The 19,720-nt window shown below is 38.0% G+C and overlaps 1 protein-coding gene across 4 annotated transcripts in view; it reads left to right on the plus strand.

Annotated features, from left to right (window-relative positions):
• Usp14 (ubiquitin specific peptidase 14) overlaps window positions 1–19,720 on the plus strand; it is a 34,149-nt gene that overhangs the window by 5,559 nt on the left and 8,870 nt on the right. For all 4 annotated transcript variants that reach the window (XM_087896263.1, XM_087896264.1, XM_087896265.1 and 1 more), the window contains exons 3-10: window positions 1,914–1,946; window positions 5,943–6,047; window positions 7,175–7,278; window positions 13,781–13,839; window positions 15,335–15,465; window positions 17,233–17,313; window positions 17,650–17,732; window positions 18,541–18,655. In XM_087896263.1, the coding sequence (XP_087752389.1) occupies window positions 1,914–1,946; window positions 5,943–6,047; window positions 7,175–7,278; window positions 13,781–13,839; window positions 15,335–15,465; window positions 17,233–17,313; window positions 17,650–17,732; window positions 18,541–18,655 (711 nt within the window). The remainder of the gene's footprint in view (window positions 1–1,913; window positions 1,947–5,942; window positions 6,048–7,174; window positions 7,279–13,780; window positions 13,840–15,334; window positions 15,466–17,232; window positions 17,314–17,649; window positions 17,733–18,540; window positions 18,656–19,720) is intronic.

Below are 19,720 nucleotides of genomic sequence, written 5' to 3' on the forward strand. Positions count from 1 at the left end.
TATAATATTGCAAAGTGTCATTTAAAATTTTTTTCAGTAGATACCTCCAGTGGTCAGGACTATAGTGGACATCTTATAGTTATGTTTGAATTTTTCTATGAAGATGTTTATTTTTGTTGTAGACTAGTATAAAATGGATTTGCATATCTTTAATAATTTCATGTACAGAGATGGAAAATTTTAATGTGTTAAAAATACATAACCAGGTGCTAGAGAAATGGATTAGTAGTTAGGAACTCTTGTTGGCCTTACAAAAGACTCAGATTTGATTCTCAGCCACCCGCCTGGGGGCTCACAACTGTCTGTGACTAGAGTTCTAGGGAATCTGATGTCCTTTTCTGACTTCCCAAGGTACCACATATGCAAAACATGCACTCATACACATAAACTATAGAATAATAAAAATGCAACAGTATAGGTAATTTGTTTTTTTTAAATACCATAGTATATATTTTTATAATGTATATGAATGTTGAAATTGAGTTTAACATCTTCATTAAAGCCCTGGTTTTCAAATAATGGGACACTTATACATTTTCCCTCCCTTTTCTACATTTTAAAGAAAAAATTTAAGAAATCTACATTTTAAAGAAAAAATTTAAGAAATCTACATTTTAAAGAAAAATATTTTTCTCTTAAGAGTAATTACTTTAATACCAGCACTCAGGAGGCAGAGGCAGGCAGATCTCTCTGAGTTCAAGGCCAGCCCTGATCTACAGAGTAAGTTCCAGGACAGCCAGGGCTACACAGAAAACCTCTGTCTTGAAAAACTAAACCAAAAAAAACCAAATGAAACCAACCAACCAAACAAACAAACAAAAAAGAAAAAAAAAAAGGAAAAAAGAAAAATAATTAACTGTTGTCGGGGCTAGAGAGATGGCTCAGTGGTTAAGAATACTTGCTATTTTTCTAGAGGACCAGGGTTCATTTTCCAGCACCCACATGGCAGCTCACAACTGTCTGTAAGTTCAGGGGATCTGGAACCCCTCATACCAGATGTAATACAGGCAAAAACACTAATGCACATTAAAAAAATTCATTGCTATCTAACTTCTACCTAGAGATGGTATGATAAAAATGCTTATTTAAAAGGAGAGAAAAGCTATTTCCCCTCTTGTTCCTCTGTAATGATCACACAAACTCTATAGTGAGAATTCAAGATTAGCAGCCTTTGACGAGGGACCACAAAACGATGAGTTTTTTTTTTTATAATACCACATAAGAATAGAATAGCAGAAAAATATTTTTGTGGGTTTGGTGTGACATTCTGGAAGAGCTGCCCGTCTGCCCGTTTGTTAGGATAGACACAGATATTGAGGAGAACTTGTTTATTTCCCAAATCCTATCTTTGGCCTTCAGGGACTTGAATAACTAGTTTGTGCTGAGTTGTGTCCTTTCGTTTACTTTGGATTATAGTAGAAAATACTAATTTAAAACCGTGATTAATAATAATTAACATTTATTGTGTATATCTTCTATACCAGACTTTTATGATTTTCCATTTCTTTCCACTGTATATTATTTATATTTTAAAACTAAGGGAGCAATGCATCAGAGAGGTTTAAGTTTGTTTGTTTTCTTTCTCTCTTCTCTCTATTTCTTTCTTTTTGTTGTTCAAGACAGGGTTTCTCTGTAGTTTTGGAGCCTGTCCTGGAACTAGTTCTGGCTGGCCTTGAACTCACAGAGATCCATCTGCCTCTGCCTCCCTAGTGCTGGGATTAAAGGCCTGCGCCACCACCGCCCAGCCAGAGAGGTTTAAGTTAAAGATATCGAAGTTTGTGATGTATACAAGTCAAGCTGGTCTGTATTGAACTTCTAGTTTTGGGGCAGGCATGTAAATCTTAATTTGAGATAGCTTCAGATTTAATAATTGTGCAGAGGTGGTTAAACATTTTTGTTTGTCTTTGAAATAGGACGATGACTGGGGAAACATCAAAATAAAAAACGTAAGTATTAAGAACACTCATTGCAATGAAATGACCCTGTTATTTCACCATAATAAATTCTAAGAGCCCCTCTTAAGTGTGTATTTCTAGTTACTCAGCATTATTTATTTATAATTCTTTGGTTTAAGTTTTTATTGAAAATCAAATACAGGTCTATCTGTGAGCTCTTGTCTCATTGATCTAGTGGGTTAAAGTTATAGTAGTGTCATGTGGTCTTGATAACAAAAGCAAATAAGTCTGTATGAAATAATGCACTGTGAAGTCTCTACACTTTTCCTCTTCAAAAATATTTATGTGCATTGGTGTTTTGTTTTCATATATGTCTGTGTGAGAGTGTTAGATCCCCTGGAACTGGAATTAGACAGTTGTGAGTTGCCATGTAGGTGCTGGGAATTGAACCCATGTCCTGTGGAAGAGCAACCAGTGTTCTTAACTGCTGAGCCATCTCTCCAGCTCCAGATTCTAGAATTTAATATTCTATTGCTATTGAAAACAATATTTTTTAAAAATTGTTTTTTAATGTTCATGACTAGTGTTTAAAAATATAATTGATTTTTTTTTCTATTTTTTTTTTATTCTGATTTTAACACTTGATTGTTACAGTAATCCAGTTTTTGGAGATTGCTTTGAGGTCTTTACATACACAGGAATAATATCTGCAAATAATGAGTTTACTCTTCCCCTTTTAGTCATCATGACTTCTGGTTTTGTTTTTTTTTTTCTTCTTCTAAATTCTTGTTAGAATTTTTAGTATACTAAATAGAAAACAGTGAGAGTGGACATTTTATCTTAATCACTAAGATTTAAATGAATGTTAAATGCTGTTAAGTCCTTTTTCTGTTTGTTAAAATGATCATCTGGTTTTGTTTTTTTTTTTTTTTTAATCCTTTGCTCAATTTCACTGTTACCTATCACCCATCCTCTGTCGTTGGTACTGGGGATGGGATTGTCGGTCTGGTGCATGCTAGGCAAGCTCTTTACCACTGAGGTACATGCCAACTGTGCTCTCATTGATTCTTAATCCACCCCTACCACCCAATATTTCTAAATGTTGCCCATGCTGACTCTGAACTCCTGGCTCAGGCAGTCTTGCTTCAGCCTCAGAAATAGAATGAAGAGTGTGTGTTTGCTTGGTACGGTTTAAATGCCCATAATTCTAGCACTCTGAAGGCAGATAGAGGTATATCTCTGGAAGGTCCAGATCAGTCAGAGCTACATAATTAATAAGACTCTGTGTCAAAGAAAAAAATGTGCAATAAACCCCAACATGTTGTTAGGGGCTTTTGTCCATTGATATTTAGCATGTTGGTACATTAAAACTGAGATGTTAAAAATATTCATTCTTATAAAAGTAATTACAGGAGGCAGTTGACTCCATGGTAAATCTTTGCAGCTAAATCTGGGGACCTGAGTTCTGTCCCTGGAACCCACATGGTAGAAGAGAAATGACTTCTGCAGATTGTCCTCTAAGCATCACATGTGGTACAGACGGACGTACTCATACACACACACTCACACACACAAATACAATTAAAAATCATAAATAAGTAAAAAATTGAGGGAAGTCCCTAACTCAAGTTCTGACTCAGCATCTGCAGCACCGGCACTACTCAGTGGACATAGCAGCTTCATGGTTCTTCTCGTTCTGATACAGAGCATCAGCTGTATGCAGAGGTGAAGAGTTAATAAAGTATTTTACTTCCTCCCCCCCCCCCCCCGACAGGGTCTCACTATATAGTCCTGGGTGGCATGGAATTCTCTTTGTAGACCTTGAACTCACAGATTTGTCTGCTGGGCTTGAAGGCATGTGCCACCAGGCCTGGTTGTCAAAATATTTGTGAGTTAATAGTTGTGAAAGAATCTCAGGTGCCAGTGGAGTTTCACAGGCAGCACTTTGAGAGCTGTGACCGTTTGGGAGGAGGACATATTTACCTCCTTAATGTATTGCTGGGTCCCGTTTCTTATTTAGGATGTTTGTATGTATGATCATGAGGCATATCAACCTTCATTTTTATAGAGACAGTGTCTCAAGTAGCTCAGACTGGCCTTGAACTGATCTTTTCTCTGCCTCCTGGTGTGGGGTTAGAGGCCTGTGCCACCAACACCTGGCTAGTCTATATTTTATTTTATGTATTTATTTTTGATTTTTCGAGACAGGGTTTCTCTGTAGCTTTGGAGCCTGTCCTGGAACTAGCTCTTGTAGACCAGGCTGACCTCGAACTCAGAGATCTGCCTGCCTCTGCCTCCAGAGTGCTGGGATTAAAGTCGTGCGCCACCACCGCCCGGCTGCTAGTCTATATTTTTATTTTATTGTCAGAATTATGCTGAGCTCATTAAGAGAGTTGGAAAAAAATTTCTCCTTTCTGAGTGAGTTAAAGATTGATGTTCTTTACATATCTGAAATCATTGACCAGTGAATTCTTTTAGACCAGGAAAACATAGTGGGAATTTGTGTGGTTAATTTTAATTTTTTTAACAGATTTTTTTTTATGTTAGTTTTGGTGAGCATATTTTCACGGGAGTGGGGAGAACATTGATCAGTTCTTGCCTTCCACTGTGTTTGAGACAGGTTTTTTTTTTGTTGTTGTTGTTTGTTTGTTTTTTTGCTGCTGTGTAAGGCAGGCAAGTTGGCCCTTTGAGCTTCTGGGAGTTTTCCCGTGTCTTCTTGCCTAGGAACACTGGGATTAGAAATGAGTGTTACTGTGTCTGGTTTTATGTGGGTTCTGGGGATTTGAACTTAGGTCCTCATGCTTGCATGGCAAGTGCTTTAAGACCCATTGCCTTTATCTTCCCAGCCCTAGAGGATAACTTTTAAAGACTTCCTATGCCAGATATTTGTAGATCATCCTGCTTCTGTCTCCCAAGTTTTAGAATTATAACCTATAGGTGTGTACTGTCTTGCCTAGCTTAATACTCCTTCCTGTTTTCTTACTGATTATTGTCATATTTAAATATTTGCTTCCTTAGACGGCTTTGGAAAAAGTTTCATTAGTGATGGTTTAGTATTGCTTTGCTGTTATAAAAAGTTCATGGAGATCCCCTAGATCCACTCCTCCTCTTTTTCCCTTTAGAAAAAAGCAGGCCTTTCAGGGATGAATACACCATAAGTTACAATAATATTAGGCACATACCTTCATATCAAGGTTGGATGTGGCAACCCAGTAGGAGGAAAAGAGTCCCAAGAGCAGGCAAAAGAGTCATAAAGACCACCTCCATTTCCACTGTTAGGAGTCCTATAAGAATACCAAACTACATGACCCATACAGGCTCCTGATTTTCAATTCAGTCTCTGTGAGCCCCTATGAGCCCTACTTTGATTCTGTGGACTGTGTTCTGGTGGTGTCCTTGACCTCTCTGGCTCTTAAAATCCTCTTCCTTGGTATTACCTGAACCCTACCTAATGTTTGGCTGTGGGTATTTGCATCTGCTCCCATCAGTTGCTAGATGAAGTTTCTGATGACAGCTGTACTAGGCACCAATCTATGAGTATAACAGAATATCATTAGGAATCATTTCATGGACTTTATTCATGTTTGGTTCTGTCCTGGGTCTCTGGACTATCCGGCCTCTGGTTCCTGGCCATCCAGGAAGTATCAGGGATGGACTCCCTTTCATGGTGTGGGTTTCTAGTTGGACCAGTATTGGTTTATTGTTGTTTTGAGACAGGATCTCAAAATGTCCTGGAACTGTGGAGACCACACTGGACTAGAAGTCAGGGTGCCCGGACCTTGGCCTCCCAAGTGCTGTGGGTGTCCAGCTCATAGATGTTCTTAAGGTTCTAAGTTTGATCATCTTACTAAAGAAACACAGGCCCATTTAAAGTCACTCCCTCCAGCTACCACCTGGGCTAGGTTGCCATGAATCTGTTTTATGTAGATTTACCGTTTTTTGGCTAGTAGAACCATGCTGTAGTATGAATTCTTTTGAGTTTCCCTTTATTGAACATAACATTGTCAACTTTTAAGTATTTTCATGAACTTATTTCTTTTATAACAGGGAATGACTGTACTAATGATGGGGTCAGCAGATGCTCTTCCAGAAGAACCCTCAGCTAAAACTGTCTTCGTAGAAGACATGACAGAAGAACAGTTAGCAACTGCTGTAAGACACCAGAGTTTATGTTGGGTCACTACTTTTTGAAGGACAGTTATTAAGATGCCTTCCAGAAAGTAGTATCTAAAGGATTTGATTAATTACTAACATTGATGTGTGTTAGCAATGAGCAGAATTTTAATATTTTGAAACTAGCTTAAATTTTTCCTATAGACCCGTCATCATAAAACTCAGGAGTTCCTTGATATTGTATACTTTGATTATTATAGCTTTCCTACATTTACATGTTATTTTAACTTAAGTTTAATTTCTATTTAGCATTAAATGTAACATTCCTAATTCAGGGCTTATGCTTTTATACTTCAAAACTATGAGATATTAAAGACTTTTTTACAGATGGAGGTGTTATATAATGCACACACAAATATACATATATCGATATATAGTAGATATGTATTGGGAAGATAATTCTATTGAAATATTTACTACTTATGAGAAAACAGGATCAAAGAGAAGTTTAAATGATAGGATATTTAAATTCTTCATACCTTCCATGTTAAATACAGTTTATCTTTTTTTTTTATGGTACTGAGGATCAAACTAAGGAGATGCTAAAGCAAGTACTTTGCCACTGAGCTATGGCCCGGCTTCTATTCCAAAATGCAAAATCTATTATATGCAAAATCAATATAGAAAATGGTCAAGACTTGTCAAATTAAAATAGACACACACCTAGTACTTTACATGTTTTGAAAGTGAAGGGATTTTTGAGACAGACTGTGTTGCCCAGACAATCTTGAATTTATGATGTGCCTTTCTGCTGACTGTTGAGATTGCAGGCATGCACTACCAAGCCCAGCTCATTTGTCTGTCTGTTTTGTGTATTTGTTCTGAAGTCTTTCTACTGCACGTTTCCTACAAGCCTAGAAAAGATGTAGAACTGATAGGCTGTGCTCCTATTTTCTAGAAAAGAATTAAAACAGAATTGTTGCTGGCGTGATGCAAGTAAAAGTTTTCTGTTAAGGGAAATGAAAGAACACTGTTTTAGTGTGAAAGTAGAATATTAGTTGATAGAGCTGGTAAATGATTCTTGACTCAGAGTGTGAACTTTTGTGATTTATGTATGTTATGTCCTTTTATAAATGTGTTAATCCTATTCCATCCCCTTTTATCAGATGGAGTTACCGTGTGGATTGACAAACCTTGGTAACACTTGCTACATGAATGCCACAGTTCAGTGTATTCGTTCTGTGCCTGAACTCAAAGATGCCCTTAAAAGGTAAGACTGAAAAGAACTGGTTTAGTCTCTGAGTAAAAGTGGCTTACTTGGATGAACGGCCCTACTTTCATAGCGTCTTCATTGAGACACTTATTATACCAGGTTGCTTTTCATGTACCATGGTTTTTATCTACAGAATTGTATGACTGTTACTGCTTTGAAAACCTTCCCTCTCTTAAGAAAAGAAATGTGGCCAGGCATGGTAGTGCACACCTTTAATTCATTCAGGAGGAAGGTGCAGGTGGATCTCTGGGTTTAAGGCTAGGCTGTTCTACATGTGAGTTCCAGGCCTGCCAGGGCTACATAGTGAGATCCTGTCTCCAATGAATGAATGATTGAATGAATGAATGAATATGTGTACTCACTGGTAGTCACATCTTTTATTTTTCCACCCATCTTCAGCAATTAATTTACTTTCTACTTTATAAATTTGCCCATTTAGGGACATTTCATATACATATAATCATATAGTATGTGGTCTTCAAGTTGACTTTCTTCATTTTACATAATAGTTTCAAAGGTTCATTCATACAGAACATGTATTACTCTTACTGTTTCATGGTATACACATATAAAATTTTCATTATTCATTTTGTCTGTAGGCATTTGGCTTGTGTCCGCTGTTATGAGTAATGCTGGCATGGACATTGTTCTACTTTCCTCATGCTGCTATAAAATACTGTGACTAAACTAGCCACTTAAGGAAGAGAAAGGGCTTGTATAGGAGGTGTAGCTTAAAGAAAGCATTGGAGGAACAAGATTTATTAAGAAACTTAGACCTGTTTTCTTCAAAGGAAGAAAATGCTGGAATGGACGCTGTCTAACAACCTGGTGATCTTTTTTGCCACTCTTTGAGCGAGCCTTCCTAAATCCCCCCAAATCTGGGGCATTGTTTAGACCTGAATCCTATACTTTGCCTTTCAATGAAGGGAACCTGTCCGTATGTGGTCCCATGTACTTTGCATCCTCCATCAATAGACTGTCCTTATGCTTGTTGCAAATCCTCCCTAGGCCCTAGCTCTGTTTCTCAGCCAATAGAACTCACTCTTACTGTAAAGTTCACGGTGCTTTGCTACTTTGCAGGGAGGAGCTTCTATGCAGCTATGCTTAAAGCTTTGTTGTGATAGCTGTCACTTGGAAACCTTTTCCCAAATTCTTACTGTGCTTAAGAAAAGTAAATCCTGCAGTCAGACTCTGGATATTTTGACCCAGCACCTGCTAAAGTGCTGACCCTGAGTGTCATTCTTCCCTTATTTCTCTGCGGGCCATGAAGCTTTACAGTGTCTCCACTGTATTTATTTTGGCTTACAGTTCCAAAGTGATGGTAGACACCCCATGGTGGTGTAATAGTGGGAAAGGTATGACAGCAAGCAAGGCATGACTGCAGGAGCAGGAAACTGGCTGATCACCTTTATTGTACACAAGGAACAGAGGGTGAAAATAGGAAGTGGTACAAATCTGTAAACTCCTAAAGGCCACCCCTAATGATGTACTTACTCAGCAAGTCTATAACTTCCCCGAAAAGCACCATGAAATAGAGACTCTTGTCTCAAGAGCTCATGGGGGGATGTTTCTCATTCTAACCACTACAGGTGTTCATGTACAAACATTTGGACAGTGTTTTCATTTCTCTTGTTTTTGAACCTAGCAATGGGTTGTTTAGTCATAAGATTTTGAGAAACAAAATTCTGCAAAGAGGCTGCACCATTTTACATTTTACCAGCAGTGGAAAAGGACTCTTAATTTCTCCACCTTTGTTCAGTACTTGTTACAATCTGAATTTGATTGCAGTTAGCCTACAGGTGTGAAGTGGTGACTGATTGCTATTCTCATGTTCCTAATGTCTAATGATGTTAAGCATCTTTTTAGGTTTTTATTGGATATTTGTATGTTTTGAAAATGTCTATTTAAATCTTTGTCTTGTTTTTTAAAATATATTCTTATCTGTCTGTCTGTCTATATATCTATCTATTTTTCTATCTATCTGTCTATCTTTTTTGGTGTTTTGTCATGGGTGTTTGTAATGGTTTAGATAAAATGGTGCCATTCCCTGAGGGGCAGCTGGGTCCAACCACCTGAGGCTTCTCTGGGTCCCAGGCCGGTGGGAAGTTGTGGATGAGAGACTTTGGCAGGTGAGAGACAGAGATGGATAGGCATGCCATGAATAGTGAATATTTAGTGGGTTATGGAAGGAAAGGGAAGGGGGAGAGAGGGAGAGAGAGAAATAGAGACAGGAATGGGGACAGGATAGAAGAGGAGCCGTGGCAGCAGCCACCTTCCGAAGAGAGGGCAGAGAGAGAGAGCTCACATGCTGGAAGCAGAAGGAAGATCCCCTTGCCTCTGCAGAATGAAATGGAGTGGGCGGGGCTTGTCTCTTAAAGGAACAGAACAAAACATTAAGTGTTGGGTCCCCGGATACTGGAATTACAGACAGTTGTAAGCTGCAGTGTGGGTGTTGGGAATTGAACCTGGATCCTCTGGAATAGCAGTCAGTGCTCTTAACCACTGAGCCATCTCCCATTCCTCTTAGCCTGTTTTTGAGTTATTTGCCCCTTTTTTTTTCTTTTTTCTTTTCTTTTTTTTTTAAATTCTGTTGTTTTTAAAATATATTCTAAATCGACTTACTGTGTAATTTAGAAGTACTTTTTTCTGTATTCTGAGTTGTTTAACTTTGTGGGTAGTCTGTTTACAGCACATTAAAAAAATATTTTAATGTAGGAGCTAGGGAGATGACTTAGTGGCCAGATATGGTTGATATGCAAGCCTGATAAACCTGGGTTCGGTCCCTGGAGCCTGTAAATTGCCAGGTACAGTGACGTGCATCTGTGATCCAGCACTCTTAGGGCAGATGGGAGGCACAGGCTAGCTTGTTGAAGTATGCTGTGAGATTCTTCTTCAAGCAAAGTAGGAGGGAGTGAACACCTGAAATCCTCTGATCTTCATGTGTGCAGTGCAACACATGAGTGCACGCAGAGTAAATTTAAAAATCGTATTTTAATGTAGTTGAATTTTAATTTCTCATTTTATTTCTTCTGGTGTTATGTTAGAAATGAACTCTATAATATAACATTGCAAACATTTATACTATATTTTTGTTTTGTTTTGTTTTGTTTGAGACAGGGTCTCTGTCTTTCCTGGAATTCACTATATAGACCAGGTTGGTTTTTAAGTTTACAGGAATCTACCTGCCTCTACCTCTGCTGGTATTAAAGGTGTGAGCTATCATACCTGGCCACATTTCCTTTTTTAAGGAAGAGAAATTTTTCCTGTTAATTTGAATGTATGGTAGGAGGTAGATGTCTTACTCCATCTCGTTTTGTATATCGATAATACACATCTTCCAGCACTGTTTGTCAAACTGATCTAACTCATTTAGTTGTCTTAGTAGCTTTGTTAATAATGGTTTATATGCTTTTAATTTTGTTCCCTTCAGGTTAAGGTTTAACTACGCTAGTTGAATGGTAGTTTTTTTTTTTTTTTTTTTTAAGATTTACTTATATATACAGTATTCTGCCTACATGCATGCCTGCAGGCCAGAAGAGGGCACCAGATCTCATTACAGATGGTTGTGAGCCACTATGTGGTTGCTGGGAATTGAACTCAGAACCTTTAGATGAGCAGGCAGTGCTCTTAACCACTGAGCCATCTCTCCAGCCCGAATGGTAGTTTTAAAAAAGAGCAAAACCTTTGTTTTTATATTCCATTGTACCATTGTGCACAGATTGCTGGGACCTCTAAAGGACTACCACAGAGACCAAATTCCGTATGTAAAAGCAAAGAGCCTTTATTCAAGTTTGAACTTGGGCTGTCCATGTGTCCAACACATTGGCACAATTAGAGAGCCTCAAACTCAGTTGGGGTGGGTTTTTCTTTTATCATAGACTGAGGGATTTCTCAGATTTAGGACCCCTGATTGGTGGCATTTGTCTAGGGTTGTCCTGGTGAAAAGGAATGGATGTGTGCAGGCTAATAGATATTAGATGATCCTTTGTACAATGGTTGGGACGAACGTTAGTTCGTTTCCTCTTGGATGGACCTGGGTAGTGGTGGTGCCTGGGTGGTCTCGGTTTGTGGTCTTTCCTGCAAACAGGTAATCTGAAACTCAGGCCTCTGTTGAGCTTGACATGGCTGGGCCCTACAGTTGAATGGTAGTTTTAAAAAAAGAACGAAAACATTGTTTTCATATTCCGTCACACAAGTGAATAAAAGTCATATACTTTGAGAACCTATGAATTTGTCTGTAAATCTCTTCTCAGTGAGTATAAATTGAAGAATAGTAGAGGCTTCACTGCTAAACTGCTTCTGCAGAAGATCTGTCTGCACATAGCAGCCCCAGCTGTCTATATGTAATGTCAGTTCCAGGGGGTCTGACGCCTCATCTGCTTTCTGGAGGTACCAGACACACATGTGTGTGGTGCACATACGTATATGCATAACATGAATGAATCCTTAAAAAAAATGCCATGGGGGCCAGTGAGATTTCTAAGTTGGTAAAGATGCCTACTGCATGTCCTCAGTTCAATACCCAGGACCCATATGTGGAAGGGGAGAACTGATGCCCAACAGTCGTTTTCCCTTCTCTGTGACATACACATGTGTGTGTGTGCACACACATATTATAATAATATAATGATAACGAGCTGTTTGTATGATGGTGATTGGGAGCCTTTATTGAAAGATTTTAATGAAAATATGAACATTCAAATTATTTAGTACTTGATACTGGCAGTTATTTTAATCTTTAGCACTTTTTTTTCTTTTATTTTTACTTAGAAATATGGCCTGATACAATCACAGTAAGCCTTTTCTGTTTTTTTTTCAAAATACTATTTTTTTAGCCCATTTTTCTTGGTGCAAATATCCTAGGTCAAAATTGTTTCTTCAGTGATTAATAGTTATTTCTCAGAGGTTTCATAGGCCTTTCTGGTCTGACAGTGGTTGCTGTTTCCTTTTTTGTTAGTAGTTTTAGGTTTTTTCCTTTATTTTTATTTTCCTAAATGTTCTTAGAATCTGAGTGTTTACTTTTTTTTTTTTTTAAACTGTGGTACTCAGTTAGGCACTTTAAATTTGACTAAACTAGAACTTTCAGGTCTGATTTTTTTTTTATGATTTTTGAAGTATTTTATGTTTGAGTGTTTTGCCTGCATGCATGTAGTTTGCACAATAGGTGTTCTTGATTCTCTTGGAGGCCAGAAAAGGGCATTGGATCCCCTGAAACTAGAGTTATGGTTTTGAGCTGCCATGTGGGTGCTGGGAATTGAACCTGGGTCCTCTGCAAAAGGACCTCTAAGCTGCTAAGCTATCTCTCCAGCCCAAAATGTTTAGATCATTTTTTCATACTTCGAATGTTTTTATCTGCATTTTACTTTTACAAAGTTATGTTTGGGACAGACTTCCTCGTGCCACTTTCCTGTCTGCACTGACTGGTTCACTGCTTGTGCTCTTCTCTCAAGTTTTGTAAATTAGTCCTGCTTTGATTTCTTTGAGAATCTGAAGTCGTCTTAAAAATGTTTCCTGCCCTCCACTCCATCTGACTCTATAAATTTAAAAACAAAAAGCAAAACAAAAAATTCAAAAAAAGCCTTATAGTTTTAAAAGTTATAAACAGATGGCAGGAAAGCAAAGCCCTTGAGTTGGAGGTAATTTAACGTCTCTTCTGTGGCCTCCTTCATCCTATTGAAGTAAGCAAGAGGCATACTTTACATCTGCAGGGACACTTACCACACTGTTTGGTTTGGTTGTTTATTTTTTTCCTTGTTGGATTTGATTGGTTTTGACAGATACAAATGCTTTGTGATCTATTTTCCTGCCAAACTAGAACATTTTATTTCTCCAGTTGAAAATCCTCATTCCCTCCAAGTGCCTCTGGCAACTTCATATCTCGTGTTACTTTGCAGTTCTGGAATGCAAACAGATCATGTAGGCTTTCACTTTTGGTTTAGTTCTTTATTCGACCTAAAGTTGAGATTTGTCAAGGTTGATCATGCGGGTAGTTCTGATTGGTCTCTTCTCTGAGATATTATTAGAGATTCTAGTGAATGTGTAGTAGAAAAGCCGTGTTTTACCATAGAGAATATGTCAGTGAGCGGAGATTGAGATTCTATATAATGAGGTAATATGTGAGCAGTGACCATGGTTGGATTTGGATCATGAAGCTGAAAGTGAAAGTAGATACTGTCTACTAGAATGTAGATACTGTCTACTAGAATGTTGACCTGCTTAGTGACTTAGTTATGTTAGGTGAGTAATGCTGAAAGTAGACCTCTGGCTTTACTCTAAGCAGTGTTCTGTAAGGAAGTCAATGCAGAATCTTAAGTATGTGGCTTTTAAGTTTAAATAGATTTTGAAGGTCCATTGTGCTTACATGAGTAAGACCAGAAGGGGAAAAATACTTGGAGAAATTTGAATTCAACATTATCCTAATAAGTTCTTTTAATTTAGTTTCTTCTCATTTAAATTTCAGGATGAATTTAATTGTGTTTGTTATACTTAATGTTCCTAGGTATGCAGGTGCCTTGAGAGCTTCAGGGGAAATGGCTTCAGCACAGTATATTACTGCAGGTCAGTACGTATACTGAGAGGGGCTGTCCTATTCAATAAATGTTACTAATGTATGTGTGTATGTGTGTGTACACGTGCACGTGTGGAGGTCAGGGGCAGCTTTTGTGAGTGGGTTCTCTCCTTGGAGCATGTGGGTCCTGGAAGAATTGAACTCATGTTAGGCTTGTCAGTAGGTACCTTACCCCCAGAACCATCTCTCCAGGTAAAGCCACAGTACCTATGTAAAAAGAATGAACAAACAAGTAGCAACTAATTTCGTTTTTGTCTGTCACTTCATTTATATAGAATATCTTTATGCTTACATTAAATAACTTGAAATGTATCCAGATTACAAACCAGTGATATATTTTTTTTTTCCTTGAAAAATAAACTTTTGAAGTGGAGTCACACACATATCTGTACTTCCAATACTTGGGAGACCAAGGCAGGAGATTCTAAGGCCAAGGCTAACCTGGAGTATGAGCAATAGAAAGGCCTGTCTTTCAAAGGGTAAACTTCCCTTCTGGTTTTTGTTTGTTTGGTGTATGTTCATGTAGTTACATTTTTGTGTGTTGTGTATTAGTGCATGTGGGTCCAGAGGTCAGCCTCAGGTGTTCTTCAGGAGCTATTTATCTTTTTTTTTGGCCTGGAACTTTGCCAGTTAGGCAAGTCTTGGTGGTTATGGAACCCAAGGGTCTCCCTGTTCCCATCTCTCTGTGGTCGGAATGACAAGTGTGTTCTACTGTCTCCAGCGTTTTTAATGGCTCTGGGAGTTGAGCTCAGGCTCCTGTACTTTCCTGGTACACACTTTATTGACTGGTCATCTCCCCAGACCAGACCTTTGGGTTTTTTTTTTGTGTTGTTATTTTGTTTGCAGATTCTGTTAGTTAAATCCCTGGGAATGACATTAGGAGGTGACAGAAATAAGTTTTAGTAGTGTTGTTGTGATTGTTATTAAGAAAAAACTTACTTGATGTTAATAAAGAAGTAATATGTGTAAGAATAAATCTAAATTACTATTTTTGTGGTGCTAAGTAAGGATTGAACCTAGGGCCTCTTGCAAGCTAAGTGTGCTCCCTACCTAAACTATTTGATATTCTCTAAAAGCTAGTCATCATGTGCTTCTTTACTACATGAGGGGAATTTGATATTGTAATTAATGAACAACCCCCACTTTATTATTGAGACTGGATGTCACCATGTAGTCCAAGTTGGTCTTGAACTCAAGATATTATTGTTATAGCCTCTCAAGAAATGAGATTATACGTACACACTGCCATGCCTGACTAGAAATGAATCATCTCATGAATAATCAGATAATGTTTTATAGCTGTGCTATTTTATCCTTAGAAGTTTTATTTAAGTGTAAGCCACATGTCATACAGGTCACCCATTTGAAATGTGTCCATCATTCTTCATAGTGTTGTATAATTTTAGAACATTTTTATTACTACAAAATAACCATATATTAAATATGTTACCTTTTTTCTAAATCAATATTTGTTTTCTTTTTAAGCCCTTAGAGATTTGTTTGAGTCCATGGATAAAACTTCTTCTAGTATACCACCTATTATTCTACTGCAGTTTCTGCACATGGCTTTCCCACAGTTTGCGGAGAAGGGTGAACAAGGACAGTATCTTCAGCAGGTAATCAGGGACAGGTTTCTCTCATTTTGTAAACGAGAGACTTAGATTATCTTTCTGCGTGTGTGTGTAAATGTGGATGTACAAGTCACAGTGTGCGTTTGGTGGTCAGTTTGTACTTTCTACTTTAGACAGAGGCACTCTTATTTTTCCACTATGTACACAGGCTTCTGGGGATTCTCTTCTCTGCTGGTAGGAGCACTAGGATTACAGGTGCTCTGGCTACATGTTTGGCTTTGGCATGGGTTCTGGGCATTCAAACTCAGGTCCTTATCCCTGGATAGCAGGCACTTTCCTCACTTAGCCATCTCTCTAACCCAAAACTTAGGTGTTCCGCACTCATGATAGTAATTGTAATGTAGTTGTAAACACAGGTCTTAGTCTGCTTTAGTTCATGTCATTATCTCTTGCCAGAGTGTGGCTATCATCTTAGCTGGTCATCTATATTTCACCCCAATATGTTTTGTCACACAGGCCCTGCTGTCCTTTTAAAAATTTAAATAAGGGGAGGGGTAGAGTTGAACGATTAAACACTGCCTTAGCATGAATGAAGCTCTGGGTTTGCTCTCTAGTTCCCAAAATAGGTAAATTAAAAATAAGTGGGGCTTGGGGCTGGAGAGATGACTCTCTCTGTATCCCATTTTTTAAAAAACTTAGGAGCATTTGTTGCTTTTCCAGAAGACCCAAGTTGTGTTCCCAGTACCCATGTTGGGTAGCTCATAACTTCTCTTAACTACAACCCCAGGGGAGCATGCTGTTGTGCTCTCTGCAAGCACTTACACATGTGGCACGCACTTATACATGCACTAAAGTTTTGAAATATCTGTAGTAGTGTAGCTCCGTTAGGAGTACAAAATCTACTGGATGAATTTTCTGAAATTCATTACTTTTTGAAAGATCTTATACCAGTTTAATTGAAGTAGTTATTTTTGTGCGTGATTAAAAAACAAGGGATGGAAGGTATGGCTCAGTGGTTAAGAGTGCTTGTTGCTCTTCCAGAGGACCCAGGTTCAGTTCTTAGCTCTCAGATTAGGTGACTCAATTGTTTATGGTTCCAGTTCCAAGAACCTAACACCCTTTTTAAGGTCTTTGTGGCACCCCACACATGTGGTGCACATACTTAGGGACATGTACACAGGTAAATAAATCCTTAAAAAATTTTAGAAGAATTTAAATTTCTATTTTGTGTGTGGGGCTGGGATATGTATGGCATGGTGCATATATGGAGGTTAAAGGACCATGTTCAGAGGTCAGGGGTCAGTTTTCTCCTAATACCATGAGGGTTTGGCGGCAGGTGTATTTACATTACCTGTTGAGCTATCTTACCATCAGCCTCTGAATGTATAGGTGGGATGTAGTGGGGGATGGAGACAGAGTCTTGCTATATGCCCAGACTGGCCTCCAGTTTGCATGTGTGCAGCCTTAAATTGATGGCCATTCTTCTGCCTTGGCCTTCTGAGTGTTGAGAATAAGATGTGCACTGCCATGTCCACTTAACAAGTTTTGATTATTTTGAGACAGGGTTTTGCTGTGTCACCCTGAGTGGCCTTGGAACTATGTTTAGATCATGCAGGCTTGAATTTGTGGCAGTTCTCTTACCTCTGCTTCCCAAGTGTGGTTGTAAGTGGGCATTATCATGCCCAGCTCTGAATGGGTATTTTTAAAGAAGAAAATACCTTTTTTTCTTAAGGAAAAAGAATTAGTTTGAAAGAATTTTAAAGAGTAAACGCTGTCACAACCAGGACAAATGTGTTCCGTTTTCCATCACAGGATGCTAATGAATGCTGGATACAGATGATGCGAGTGCTGCAGCAGAAGCTGGAAGCCATAGAGGACGACTCTGTTAAGGAGGTGACCAGAGGCTCATGCCACTCTGTGTTTATTTTGATTATCTTTTTGCTTTTTCTTGTAATGACTTTAAATAAATATAGCTTAATCGGTAGATAGCGGCCAGACTATTTTAGATGCTCAGCCTATACTTAGAATTTGACGACTATCATTTTAGTCTACTTGTAAACATAATCTATTGATATTTATTCAACATGTTTAATCTTTTGGTAATTATTTTGAATCATAGGATGAAATACACAAAAGACCTACATTTAAAAATTTTAAGTATGTATTAGTAAACTGGATTGTATTGAAATCTACGAAAAGTAAAACTAGAATTTTCTTTTAATTTTGCAGACAGATTCTTCTGCATCAGCTGTGACACCTTCTAAAAAGAAAAGCTTAATTGATCAGTTTTTTGGTGTTGAGTTTGAAACCACGTATCCTTATTGAGCCAAGATTTGTATAGACTGTGTTCAAAGTTTGTAAGAAGTAATTGTCACTAAAGAGTCTAGTTGGCTGATTGCCGTTGGAGAGCAGAAGAAAATTTATCAGAATTCTATGCCTAAAAATTTATAATAATGTTAATTAGGAGTTAATAAAATGATCATTCAGTTATTTTGAACTTTAGATAAATATGTATACCTTAAGGAGATTCATTATTTTTCTTAAATATTTATTTATTTACTTTTAAATTATGCATATATGTGTGTTGTCCAGAAGTATCAGATTCCCTGAAACTGGAGTTAGAGGTTGTTGTGAACACCTGACATAGGTGCTGGGACTCAAATCCTGGTCCTTCAGAAGAGCAGTACATGATCTTAACCACTGAGCCACCTCTCCAACCCCCATTATTTTTTCTTAAGAACACCTTTATCAGTGTGTCTCATTAGTTTATCTCATAGAGAAGTTTCACTTACATGAAACTAATGTATTAATAATGCACATGAATTTAAGGAACTGTTTTCTGAGATGTGGGTAGAAATCTAGAGAACATTTTTTGCTCATATTTATATCATTAAGATACTTATCAGAATGACAACTTATATCCTGTTGTGGTCTCTTCAACACATACTCATTTTTGTTGATGAAATTGTTGGTAGGCAAAGCATGTTGCATTGAATCTTTATTGGGAGACTAGTGTTTAAAATAAATCAACATATGACTATTAATAACTCTAGGATAATTTATTCTTTTCAAGATTAACTAATAATTTGAATAGCTGTTGCCATTCCTTAATTTGCAAAGCATGAAATGTACTGAATCTGAAGAAGAGGAGGTCACCAAAGGAAAGGAAAATCAACTTCAACTTAGTTGTTTCATCAACCAGGAAGTTAAATATCTTTTCACAGGGCTTAAATTGGTAAGGAAACCACAGCTGAGCCTCATGTGGGTTTTGTATTTGTGAATATGCTTGTTGGCTAAAATTTGTTTGTAAACTCAAAGGTGCTTCTTGCTGTGTTTTGATGGTTATTTTCTGAGGAGTTGGGCCCGCACAGGTTGTAGGTTTTTGTGGTGTGTGTATGGAAGTCACAGGACAACCCTGGGCAATGCCCACTTTATCTTTAAGACAGTCACTGACTGCCGAACATTGATGGCACACATCTTTAATCCCAGCACGTGGGAAGCAGAGGCAGGTGGATCTCCGAGTTTGAGGACAACCTGGTCTAAAGCAAGTTCCAGGACAGCTAGAATTACACAGAAAAACCTGTCTTGAAAAACCCATCTTTGACTTGGCAGCTTGGCTGATTGGACAGCAAGACTCAGGGATCTGCCTGTCTCTTCTTCCTCAGCACTGGAGTTATAAGTGTGCTACCATTCCTGGCTTTTTAATATGGGTTCTAAAGATCCAGCTTGGGTTCTCATGTTTGTGTGGCAAGAACAATATTGACAGCTATTTCCCCAACACAGTAGCACAATTTTTGAGTTGAGTGTCACACAGTAGTCCTACATGAATTGCTCCATTTTCTTGTTTAGTTGACACACCATATATGTGTCTTTTGTAGCATCATGCTTTTTTATTTTAATGTTATTGTTGGTAATTTTTGTGTTTAGAATTATCCCCAAGCATATGGCATTCCTAAGTACAAGGATGCTGTAATGCGCTTTACGAGGACAATGCATGTATTAGGATTGTTCTGTTGTAGGTGAAGTAAGACATCTTTAAGAGGAAACACCCGCAAGGTTATCTGTCAGTTAGTTGATGGAAGGGTGACCAGAAGTTTGCAGTAACCTACCCAATATTCCTCCTAGGAACATGGTTTAGTATTTACTAATTCAGTGCTCATGGTGTCACACAGCTGCTCTGAATGTCAAGAATTACCTGTGTATTTGAAAATCGCACTTCACTTGGTTTTTTAACTAATAAAGCATTATTAACATAGTTTCATAAATTGCTAATTACAAGTTAGAGGACATAAAAAATGGA

The sequence above is a fragment of the Myodes glareolus genome, chromosome 13 (assembly GCF_982192425.1).
Source record: "Myodes glareolus chromosome 13, mMyoGla1.1, whole genome shotgun sequence".
Classification (NCBI taxonomy): Eukaryota; Metazoa; Chordata; class Mammalia; order Rodentia; family Cricetidae; genus Myodes; species Myodes glareolus.